General features: G+C 44.7%; 1 protein-coding gene across 2 annotated transcripts in view; it reads left to right on the top strand.

The window, feature by feature from the left end:
* DMGDH (dimethylglycine dehydrogenase) overlaps positions 1-13,419 on the top strand; it is a 635,937-nt gene that overhangs the window by 600,367 nt on the left and 22,151 nt on the right. For both annotated transcript variants that reach the window (XM_078675210.1, XM_078675209.1), the window contains exon 15: positions 2,241-2,375. In XM_078675210.1, coding sequence (XP_078531336.1) covers positions 2,241-2,375 — 135 coding nt within the window. The remainder of the gene's footprint in view (positions 1-2,240; positions 2,376-13,419) is intronic.

Raw genomic sequence — 13,419 nt, forward strand, 5'->3', positions numbered from 1 at the left:
GTGTCTTTGCTTGCAGCAGGAAATGTATAGCAGTTAAAATTAAACACAGGGGAAGGAAAACCGAATATTCTTCTGCGTTATGGGCATGAGATTCAATCCTAATTCTGTACCTGCACTCTTGTAAACATAAGTGTTTGTGCAATTTTATACTATCAGGAGGGGTCAGAAAGATTGTCAGGCTTAGTATCCCCTCTGGTTCCTCAGGTTACTACTACTTTCAGTTCTCCTGCTTTCATGTGTTGTGGTGGATGGAGAGAAGAATCCAACCCCTCTTCATCCAGCCAGATGAGGCCTGGTTCATGAGCTTCCATGTGTATCTGTGACAAGCAACTTATTAGCCACTGACTTTAAAAAACATGTTCTCCAAACAAAAACTCAGTCTGGTTTGCAAACTTTAACGGCACAAATGACTTTGCTAATACAGTATTTTTTATTGACAACAAAAAACCCTGAAATGGGTAACACCACACCACTAAAGGGTCTATTCTGATGGAACCTTTATTTTTCACACCAAGATTTATGTAATTCTGCTCAGCAGTTGTTACTGCTTCAGAGAACATGAATTTTGAATGCACACCTCCAAAAATACCCTCTATAAATTGTGACCTCTCTTGACCAATAATCATCATATTTTATTCGAGCAACTACAGCTTACTTTCTACTTTTGCCTTAGATTAATCAAACTGATGAAAAGTGAAGAGTTATTAATTGGTGAAATAGTATTAACTAAAACAAAAACAGAATGTGTGAGGACTACAGAAGGCCTATTGTGTGTATCATTTATTACATTTAGTCAGAAGTACAAGCAGTGACTTAAACATGACCGACCGTACCCTGACATGCCATATCCCTCAGCTTACCATAACTACATGGTATACACCAACAATGAGCAGCATTAGCCTTGGGTGGCGGTGGAGGTAATCTGGCAATAGGTCGCCGGCTAATATGTAGGTCCCAGCAGCAGTGGTGACTGGCATGTACCAAGGGTGGTGAGGCGGGTAGCACATAAAATAAAATACACTTACGTTCCTACACGACGCACTCCTCGTGGCAGGCTCTCAACTGCTGAGCCAATCCTGGTGCTGATCTCATGCTGTTAATTAGCATGAGAGAAGAGCCAGGATTGGCTGGAGCGTCCTCTCTCAGCGCTCTTATTAGCAGTGGAGACCAGTGCTTTCTCTAACCCAGCTGTCTAAGACAGCTCGGTTAGAGAAGTTTAAAATGCGCATGTCTGGCTGTACATCGCAAAACGGCCTTCCAAAGGGACATGCGCACTTTAAACCTAAGTGCACAGCTCCCATATGCCACTCAGCAGGAATGGCCCTGCCCCATCATGACGCTCAGTTCTGGACGGATTGGTTGCTGAAAAATAAAATGGTAAACTTGGTTACCATTTTATTTTTCTGCTCTGCCTTTTCTTTGTGGGGCCGATGCTCCTCACTCAAATGGAGACGCCACCCCTGCCCAGCAGGCCTGTTGTGTGTATCATGTGCATGCTTTTTCTATCAAGATTGTAGTGCTGAAGCAGGGTTTGTACACCGGACAGAACTTCACTTCGTACCACTTTTCAGGTTCAGTGCTCTGAAAAGAGTTGCCTGCTGTCACAGGCAGATCAGACTTGCGCCTTCAGTTTATGTTGGAGTGTGGCATATAATCAGGGTTTGTGGAATTATACGGCAGGCGAGTCCCAAATTATGTGGCAGGGTTGACCAAATTATGTGGCAAGAAAAGGTGAATGGCAGCCTAATGTGTCACATTTTGTGATAGTATTAGTTCAGTTTTTTTGTCATTTTTACCCATGTTAACTCTCCCTTGGCAAATATTTCATTTCATTAGTACCACTTTAATAACCAAATACAGCAAAAAGCTACAGTGAGATGATCAGTTGACTGTTGTGGAGTGCCTTCCACTGAGTGGCAACATGTGTTGGTGCTTTTTTAGTAACTTTTGATGCATTTGAGCTAGAAACATTTCTTGGTTGCAATCTGCAAATTATGCAGCAGATGATGGATTTTGTGTCAAATGCAGCAAAGTCACAATTATGCTAAAAACAATGCAACCGCAGAATCGCATAATTTCAGTTGCCCTCTGTATAATGTACACATATTATGCAATTATCTCGAGAACGTAGGAATGCATTGCTTATTTGCTAGAACAGAATGTAAGGTGAATTTGTAATATCATGAAATACACACTTTTTATAAAGCCAAAATAATCTTTCATTCAATATTCTCTTCCAGGAAGCAGATTTCATAGGCAAGCAAGCGCTGAAGCAGATTAAAGAGGAGGGGCTTAAAAGGCGACTAGTGTACCTCACCTTGGAAACAGATAATATTGATCCAGAGGGGAATGAAAGCATCTGGCATCATGGCAAGGTAAAGGAGATCTATTTCATTATTGTCCAGTAGCATTTCTCAGATAATAAGTTAAAATGTAGACTCTTCTTGTCTTCCAAAACACAAAATTTTGAGTCTGGGTTAGCAGAAAGACGAGGCAGCACAGGGTCTCGGAGTATTCTAAGTTTAAAGAAAATGTTATTGTTTAAAAAAGAAGGGTGTCAATACATGGTGCATAAAAGATATAAAGGAGAAGTCAAGGAACAATCGACTATAGCAGTACATCAATAACAGCAGTCGAAAAATGCTATAAGGTCAAACAAATAAGGTATTACATCATAAACATGGGATAAGGTAGATTATAATGGGAGATAATAAGAGAATATAGGAACAAGGAACTCAAGGCAATTAATTAGGGGGGTTTCAAAACTTCCTGTTGGTCAGATCGTAACTTAAAGGAACGTTTAGCACAAGCGTCCAGGTATGACGTAAGTCTCTTTGTATTCTAGCTTTCCTGGTTTAAATACAGTTTAAGACACATGAACCATAGCGCATATATTGCCAATGCTTGCAACTTATAACATTGTTCATACATCTAAATAATAAATGGGTGCACTTGTAGGAAAAGTCCTGTGGTAGTCTTGAGACATCTTAGTTGTTTTGCCAGTCTTCTGTATTAAAAATAACAGAAATAAAAAAAACACATAAATATACAGACATAGAGATGATTTGGTTCAGCCCTCATCCATTGACCTGTGTAGCTGTTGTTGCCAGTTTGCTTCAAACCCACATCATATAGCATAGGCAGTGGTTCAGCTCACTTGAGCCAGTGGATCTCTTGCACTGAGAATGGTGGCATTTCTACTGATCGCATCCGCAATTCTACCTGAAGAGAAGCACACTCCAGCGCCAGGATTAGTACGCCAATACTTTACTTTACCAATGCTTTTTTTCATTCCTTTCTTTAACATTATTTTTGTAGCTATTCTTGTGTGTTTAAACTATGTCTTCGGGTTACAATATGTAAAAGTCAATAATCTTTCTTTGCATCAATGAAGAATCACATGTGCATTTTAAGTTAAACAAATAAAAAGGTTTCTATACCTGTTCTAAATAGCGGTACTTGTTGGCAAGTACCTGTACTGTTCTATTACAATTACATGCAATTGTCAATTTATTTTTATATTTGAAGCTTTTGTCTGCCACATTTAGGCAGCAAGTTTTGTTTTTAAAAATGTCATATGCTTTCAATAAAAATAAAAAAGAAAGAATCACACAACTCGATAAGGCCAGACCTGTTGGCTTTGCCAGTGCTTGTTCTCTACTGAATTAACCGACTTCACCTGCTTGAGATGTCCAGAAGAAGATACACATGGTACTGTGTGCCCTTTTTCACATTGTGAGGTGAGTGGTGATGTCATATGTAATCTGGAGAGGGAGCCACCTGAACACTTGAGTCCCAGCAACCTATGTAACTACCAAACATAGGTCTGTTGGCAGAACCTTAAGTACAGAAGGTCTGTTGGCAGAACCTTAAGTACAGAAGGGAATATTGAATACCACTGTTGTATCCAGGTTAGTGAAAGCCTCTCTCTGCCCTTTGTCTAGAAGTACCCCAGCGAAATTTGAGACCAATAGCCTAAGCTGAACAGCAATTAGATCCTCAAGTGCAGGAGCGGTGACATGCAGGGATGGTGCCCCTGCCAGCAATTCAAACATAGGTTAATGTGTGTGCCCTGGCGGCTGAGGAAAGCAGCAACCAGCATTGCCATGGTCATTCCCTGGTTTCAAGTTGAGACAAGACAGTACTACTCTATGCTGAAATTTCCTTCCTCTTGTCACTGATCCGGCACACTTTCTTGTACCTCAATGCTCTAGTATAGTCCTCTATCAGATTTCACCACTGGTCATATGGACCTTTGATTGTCAATTGGAAATGTATGAAAGGAGCTAGTATCAGCACAAAAACCTATTACAGTTAATCGAATTGGACTCCACGAAATCAACAGTGAGGATGGTGTGCAAACCATGAAGGTTTATTTACAACAATTTAGTCGAAGTTACAAGTTAATTAATCAGTAAACCAATTTATCAAATAAGCACATCTATCAATTCTGTCATGCAACTTAAATTTGTATATTATGAAAAAGAAGATTGCAAAATATAACAAGGTACAAAGCACAAAACATAAATAGATTGGTTTCATAAAGAAACTTCCCTAATCTAAATAAGGCATGAACAATGGCAAGCAATAATTAAAATGAAGGTGTGCACATCTGTTGAACCAAGTTAAGATTCAGGAGATATAGGCACAGGTGTTCAAGCATGAAGCCAAATGCCACAAGAAGGGGACATTAGAATTCAGGACTTGTCTTTCCTAGGCAAAGTCAGGTCAGGGTCTGCTAAACTATACTAAGAGCCACACAATACACAGTAGATTGTTCTGGAAGGTTCACCCCACCAACTCTCTCTGGTTGGACAAATCTGGGTGCAGGGTCTGCTGGGAGCAGGTAAACTCCCCATGTTCTCATCACCAAACAAAGCAACACACAGCTGCACGGCCTTGAATGTAGAAACGGTCTGGTCTGCCAGATACAGGAGGCTCTCTCCTATCCCCACACTCTGCATGTCCACAGCCAAGTTCCAATTGCAAGACCTTTGGCCCCGGTCTTAGGTCTGCTCATCTCCCCAGCAGCTCCGCTGTGCTCTGTTCTGCCGCAGATCCTCTTGGCACCAACCCAGGTAGGGTTCGATACCGCTCTGTGCCGAGTGCCCACCTAGCTGGTATCATGTAATTGCGCTTATCCCCTCTTGTGGTTATATTCACGGTAGCTTCTTCCCCACTTGTGCTTGTGCTATTTGTTCTTGCATTCTGCCCAATTATTGTTATTTCTCCCTCTGTAATTGTGCCCATCCGTTTGTTTTGTTGTGTCCGTGTACTTTTCCTGCCTTTACCGCCCACTCCTGCCTCCTCTCCTGCCTCCCAGCTGCACATTCCCTACCCCTCCCTTACTTAATGGCGGCCGCTGTGCTCGCCAGCGGTGCACCTGTCTGTGCCCGTCTGCGACCTGACCGTGGCCAGGAACCCTGGATCTACGACTTTCCACTGCTACGACCCCGCCGCCCTCCTCGTGCTAACAGGCCTCACCGAACACAACCCACGGCCAGTTCTCCTGCCGCCACTGGCCCCAGACATTCACCACCACTCCGGTCTCCAACACCAGCACCGGCGACACCCTAAGATGCATTCTCCTCAACATGCGCTCCGTACACAAACACGCCATGGAAATTTGGAACCTACTTGACTCTCTCTCGCCCGACATCGCCTTCTTTGCGGAGACTTGGACCAACACCTCCTCCGCCCCCGACATCAACACCGCAATCCCGGACGGATACAAGATCCAGAAGAAGGACCGCCCCAAGTACCCAGGCGGAGGCCTCGCCATCGCCCACAAGAGCCCCCTTAGCCTCACCACCTCTAGCAAGACCTTCCCCTCCGCTGACCACCTGTACTTCCAGATCAAACCCCGTTGCCACACTCACTCCGAGGAACCCTTGTTTACAGACCCCCCGGACACCCTTCGCCACCACCATCACAGACTTAATCGCCTCCCACGCCATCGCAACAATGAACTACATATTCATTGGAGACATCAACTTCCACCTCGACAACCCCAGTGGCCCAAACTCCACCATCCTTCGTGACAACCTTGCCAACATCAGACTGATGCAACTCGTCACCACACCGACCCACAGAGCAGAACACACCCTCAACCACATCTTCGCTGCAGGAAACAGCGTTCCCTTCAGCCACACAACGCAGCAGCCCGACCACCACTGCGTATACTTCGCCATCGACAAACCCAAGGCACTCATACCAGCCCCACGCCCACCACGAAGGAGCTGGATTAAGGTTACCGATGAGCAACTTAACTCCAACCTCACCCGAAACAACCACACCTGGGGATCCGCGAACATCGCAGCCAGAGGACTCCACACTGGATCTCCAAAGGTGCAGACGAGCTTGCCCTGCTATGCCATATCGACAAAGAGTGCCCCAGGCATGCTGCCTGGTTCACCACCGATCTCCAAGAAGCCAGGTGCACCTGCAGACGCCTGGAGAAGAACTGGAGAAACACCAAGACAACCAAAAACGACTCCATCTACAAGGATGCCATGAAGGACTACCACAACGAAATCAGAACTACCAAGAGGAACTTCATCCAAAACAAAACCCTCGCCAACTCCATCAACTCCAAGGAACTCTTCAGCGTCATTCAGGAATTCACCAACCCTCGCAGCGAAGCCACAGACATCACCCATCCCAAGACATCTGTGACAAGGTCGGAACCTACTTCCACCTCAAGATCAAAACCCTCTTAATCGACCATCCTCCAGACACCACAGCTGGCCCCCGTCCTCTAACGACACCAGCCAGCCCACCATCTCCAACTAGACACCAATCACGACCGCAGACACCGCTTCAAACATGAAAGGCATCCACTCGGGGGGGCCCCCACCGACCCATGGCCTCCTCACATCTACCACAGGCAGCCATCGCTCCTGCCTTGCAACGCACCATCAACACCACCTTCAAAACAGGCACCTTTCATGATGACTGGAAGTGCGCAGAAGTCTGGTCCCTGCTCAAGAAGCCCACAGCTGACCCCACCGACCTCAAGAACTACCGGCTCATCTCACTCCTCCCCTTCGCAGCCAAAGTTGCAGAGAAAACGTTTCATCGAAGAGAACACTGTCCTCGACCCGTCCCAATCCAGAGTTAGAAGCAACCACAGCACTGAGACTGCCCTACTCGCCGCCACAGATCACATCTGCACCCTCCTGGACCAAGGCCACTCCGCAGCCCTCATCCTACTTGACCTGTCAGCAGCCTTCAACACCGTCTCTCACTGCACACTAGTCGCCAGACTGCATGACGCCAGCATACAAGGAACAGCCCTGGACTGGATCCAATCATTCCTCACTGGAAGAAGCCAAAGAATCAGACTACCACCTTTCTTCTCCGATCCCATGAACATCACCTGTGGAGTCCCACAGGGGTCATTACTGAGCCTGACCCTCTTCAACATCTACATGCCCCCCCTCGCAGCCATCGTCCCACAACACGGCCTCAACATAGTATCCTACTCCGACGACACCCAGCTCATCCTCTCCCTCACCAAAGACTCCACCACCAAAGAACTTCCAGAAAGGAATGCAAGAGGTAGCAGCCTGGATGACCCACAGCTGCCTAGAGCTAAACGCAGAGAAGACAGACGTCCTCGTCCTTGGAGCCACCCCATCAGCATGGGACAACACCTGGTGGCCGACCGCCCTCGAAAGCCCACCTACCCCCTCACACCATGCCAAAACCCTTGGCAGCGTACTCAACTTATCACTCACCAGGAACCGACAGGTCAACGCTGTCACCTCCAGCTGCTTCAACACCCTCTGCATCCTTCACAAGACCGTCAAATAGATCCCGCCTGAGTCAAGGAAGACAGTCACCCACGCACTCATCACCAGCAGACTGGGCTATGGAAACGCACTCTAAGCCGGCATCAACAAGTCTCTACTCCACAAACGCCAGACAATACAGAACACCGCAGCCATTCTCGTCCTCTGCATCCTCCGGCACGAACACATCAGCCAACACCTGTGAAAACTCCACTGGCTCCCAGTGGAGAAGTCACCTTCAAAATCCTCACTCACGCCTACAAATTCCTACACAACAATGGACCCAAATAACTCAACGACAGAATCAACTTCCACGTACCCAAAAGAAACCTCCTATCTTCAAACCTCGCACTGGCCGAAACACCGCCCAACCACAGAGCCAGAGCAGGTGGAAGATCCTTCTCTCACATTGCAGCCAAGACCTGGAACGAGCTACCAGCAGACATCAGATGTGCCCCCTCCCCGAACAACTTCAGGAAGACTCTCAAGACCTGGATCTTCGGCTAAACAGATCTGTGGACCCCACCCCCACCCACCCTCAGCGCCTTGAGAACCTCACAGGTGAGTAGCGCGCTTACAATTTCCCTGATTGAGTGATTAATTGATTGCTATTGCCTAATTTATCAGTTCTCAAAGTGAACAAAGGCCTATTGTAACTAGGACACCTGAAATTGCACATAGGACACCTGAAATTGAAAGAAAACATGAGAACAACTCCGGGAGAACATTTTGTTCTGAAAACTAGGAAAGCCTGAAAAAATAAATCTGGTCAGGCTTAAAGCCTAGCCAAAGTCATGCTAACATTTAGAGATAAAATGTCAGTCAAGTGAATATAGTTTTCATAAGCAATACCTTAATTATAATTTGGTTATATAAAAGAGGTTTCTGCTAAGAGTAAATATAGCCACTTGCTAACACTGTTTAATATGTCAGCACATTGATTAATGTTTTATAACACTGATTAATATTTTGATGCGTAAAAGTATGGAGTACTAAATTACACTACTCCACCGCAAACATGTCTTATAATTGCAACAGATTCTGCTGTGTAAATAGGTGTCCTTATGATCAAAAGAACACAACCGTTCTCCCATCCGTAGAGCATCCCAAGGATCTCTGCAAGGGTGGCCATCCTGAACAGCTCCATAAGCAGTTGAGATTGAAAAGGAAAAAAAGAAGCAGAAGCACTGCTTTGCAAGAGCATTTGGTATTTTTCCGTACTACAAATAGTATCAGTAAAGAGCCTGTACTATATTGTCTGAGGATGGAACTAGACTGATGGCCCTCCAGTGTTCTGCTTCTGAGCTTCCAATAACAGTTTCTTTGAAACTACAGAAGAACACAGGGATGGGGGAGAAGCAAGACTCTCTTTTGTGACAAAGGCTATGTGTATTGAAACGTTGGGGAGCTTGTGATGGTCTACGGTACAAAACTCTCCTTTTCTGACAATGCAAATAACCCATAAGTCCAGATAAATGCTCTCCTACACTGGCAAGAACCCCAGTACACTCAGTGCAACTGGAGAGAAATGTTCCTTGATCAGAGACTTACCCTAGAGGTGACAAAACTGTTACAGTTCCTCAGAGTCCTCTTCCTGGACCTACTGGTGGGTTTTTAGTACATAGTACACTAGGGGGTAGCTGTTCCTAAGGAGACCGTGAAATACAGGTAGGAGAACACAAAAAGTATGCTAGGGGGAAAAGGGGAAGCTTCCTTAGTGGGAAGTGTTGCCATCACAAACCTGCAAAGGTGATCTGCTTCATCATTGGGCATTTTTGTTCCTCGTGGGATCGGCACAGCCTGCGAGAGGGCTCTTTGACAGAGATCTTTTAAAGTAAAACACTGTGATGGTGAGTGCAAGAGTGTGGAGTGGGTGAAACTGTGGATTAAAAATACCATAGACATACCCTGTGGGTGAAATTTATTCCTAGGTCTCCCTGGTAAGGATAAAAAAAAAAAGCTAACCGCCACCTCCTTGTGTACTATATACTTGTTCTTGGGAGCTAGGGTACGGGACCTCTTTAAACTCCCCGTCCCCATCTCTAGTGATTTGGGTTTTTTGTATAAATATTGGGACATCCTCATGCTATCATGTCGTACAACACCACTAAATGAATATAGGCTGGTTCTCAGTGGGATTTGACCATTATAACTCCTACCTTGTTCTGGGTTAATACTTGGATAGTCAGAGGTGGGTGCCTCTTCCAATTAAAGGCTGAAGGGTGGGTAGCCTGGCCTGGCTGTCCGAGGAGATGCTTAGATTCTTACTGCACTGCCCTGTAACTGGGGCCACAGGTTTGAACATGTCAGTTTAAAGATATGACCCCAGCACTCGCCAGCTTGCCTTCAGACTTCTTGAGGAGATGCAAGAAGAATCAGGACATCTTATTTATGTACACCCGTCTTGTAGATGTTTGCAGCGTGTGCTTTGTGTTGTGGAATAGGACACCTAAAAACCCTATGCTGGGGCCTTGGTATTTAAGGTCCAGCTATTTTAGACGCTATTAAAGTGGAGCCGACCTCCTCAGTGATCAGAAATTAATGTGAAGGTTATGAATAACCTGCAAACATCGTAGCGAGGCCCATGCACGTGTGGCTCATGAGGGCATGGAATAATGCGAATAGGTATCCTCTGGCTCTCTCCAGGGACTCCATTACTGGAGAGTTTGAGGAGTTCAAGACTGGGAGAGCCTGTGGAGCTGAAACTAGGAGTGCAGAACATGATGCTGTACTTTCACATAACCATAAGAAGGGATCAGAAAAATAGCTATTATGAAGCTCCCTCAAGTGTTTATGGAGTGCTCAAGTAGCCCAAAGGTGGTCCTAATTAAGCAAAGTTCAGACATTTTACTTGTTGATAAGGTACGTGTGTGTTCACATTTGTTTCGCTGTAATTTGTAGCTCGACCTTTAATGACCATCTCGCTGGAGACAGGCAATAGTGAAAGGACACACATGCTCGCTTTGATTCTAGGGCTGAAGCACATAAAAAATACAGTACCGCATGTTATTCCATGGTTTATTGTTAATGTGTGTGATGTGCTCCAGATTGATTGAACTCCCTGTATTTTAATATTGCTCTTTATGAGAACAGTCACACAGGCCCTGCTCATAAGTCAGCTCGACTACGGAAACGCCCTATTCGTGGGCATGAATGAGCACCTTTTCACGCGGCTGCAGGTACTTCAAAATGCCGCAGCCAAACTGGTCTGCAATAAAGACAGACTAAGCTCGGCATCAATGTGCATGAAAAGTCTCCATTGGCTACCCATCCGTCAAAGAGCAGTATTTAAACTGCTCTGACATGCACACAGAGCACTGTATTTAAGCGGCCCAAAGATCCTCCAGGAAAAATGTGAGTTTTACGTTCCCACAAGGAGCCTCCGCTCTTTACAACACGCCTTAGCCAGAACCAAGCGTATTAAGAAAGTGAGGACTGGAGGGCACTCCTTCTCACATCTGGCAGCCAGGAAATGGAACGAGCTCCCCTTGGACCTACAGCTCACTCCCAACTACCTGACTTTCAGGAAAAAACTAAAAACCCATCTATTCCCTAGATATTAAAAATAATTGACATCCCGTTTCAGCAGCCTGGCCTTGTATTTCCGCTTCCAGCGCCTTGATAACCCTTGGGATGAGTGTTGCGCTTTATAAATAAATAAATAAATATAATATAATCTCCTCTTGAGGTGAAAATTAAAAGAATCCCAGACCCACAAATCAGAGTATTGTTGGACATCACAGGACTTGCAGTTGTTCTCAGCAAGAAAGAGGGCATTTTTCTTCCATGGACTAGAGTTTTTTGGGGGCCCTACCTCTGAGTGACGTTTCTGTTTTGAACCAATCTGTTGACCACACACCAGACTTTGGGCACAATTTATCTTTCGGCAAACGGTCCGGCCTCCTCCATGGCTACAGAATAAATTACTCCGCGTCTCCCATCAAGGTGGTTCCTGGCAATGTGTTGCACCCTTACTGGAATGCTCCGTCAAACATGACGGATCTGTATGTCAAAGTTATACATTTATTTTAGGGGATTTTCTTTTTGCTCCCATGGTGAGGGCTGGATGCCAAAAAACAAAGGTTCTTGTGGGAACAATAGTGTACTATATTGGTACTACAATGTGCAGTGGCAATAACAATGGGTCACGTGGATTTCAGACAGAAAGGAGGCCGAGTACAGTGTGATTGAGCATTTAGTTTATATAAATTTTTCAAATAAATTGCAGATAAATACAAAAAGTAGTGCTTAGTGTCCCCATTGTACAATGGAACCAAAAAACGAACTAGTGACGTTTGTGACATTTACAGCTTGGTTTCCATCATTCAGAAAACGACCATTTACAACTCTAACAATATTTTCAGACACTGTACTACGTAAACAGTGCTGACACAATGATTTGTTTTATATATATGTCAACGGCGTTTCGACCCTTCTGAGGATGCAGGGTCTCTTCCGGACCTAATAATATAGGGACATCTGGAATTTAAAGAAAGAAGGATGTATGCTACAATCTATGGAGGTGTTAGAATAAAGGTAAAAAAATATATATGGGCCAAGGGGTACCTGAAAAGATGATAATCAGTATGCGCAGCCACGTGTAGGAAGTGAAAGACACCGGTCAAGTGAGAAGAAAATGGGAGTATACTCACACTAGACCCAGCCAGGTACTACACGAATAAGAGAAAACAAGAAATAGTGGTTAAGGAAGAAAAGTGGTGATTTTTGGCATGCAGTACTTACCCTGGTTCTTTGTAAGTAGGGTTTCTGTTGTGTTATGTTCGACCCATGGTTGGTGCGGCATTGAGCACACTGCCCTGTACCACCATGTATTTCCTAGCAGTGACGGGCACTGAAAAACAGCTATATGTCCGCCCATTTAAATTAGGTGTGCGGACATATAGCCAAACCTCCGCCGGCCCGCCGCAGTAATCTATGTTCCGCCCACATTTAAATTGCCTCAGCTCTCTGCCGAGATATAAAGCTGACCCTAAGTTTTGATTACGACCTAGGTGTGTAAGAGCAGGAGATGTGCTGCCCTCTATATGAACACACTTGGAATATTGGTATGGGTTTAGTTTGTGTTACTTTCGTAGGTCCTTTTTAGGATGAATAACATCAAGTTTTCTCCACTTCTTTAATATCACACTTTTAACTTAGAGTGTCAGCATTTGAGCTTCTGTTCAGTCTATCGTATGTTAAGCTCTGCCATGCTGTTTTCAGTTATGCCATGTTATACTATTTTGTTCTGGCAATTTTTTTCTGTGATGTTGGCGTTCTCCTCAGATCAAGGTTTTGTGGGCACTGTAGATCAAGTACCCAGACTCATTGAATAACTCTGGCACTCAAACACTGGTAACATCCTACCCTTCCTCTCATTAATTCTGAGTGAATAACTACATTTATATAGCACACAGTGCATAAAATCGTATTTGTACTCGGTTTAGGAGTTTTTATTAGTTTATATAAAATATAGTGTTTAGACCTGTCAGTCTGAGAAGTTGAAAAAAGTATACCAATTAGTACCTATATTGAAAGTATTTGGTTAGGAAAAATTAGAAGCACGGCGAATGGAACATGGCCACACGTAAACAATTTTATTATAAATTGATAAAAAGTAGATGGC

This window comes from Lissotriton helveticus, chromosome 2_1 (genome assembly GCF_964261635.1).
Source record: "Lissotriton helveticus chromosome 2_1, aLisHel1.1, whole genome shotgun sequence".
Classification (NCBI taxonomy): Eukaryota; Metazoa; Chordata; class Amphibia; order Caudata; family Salamandridae; genus Lissotriton; species Lissotriton helveticus.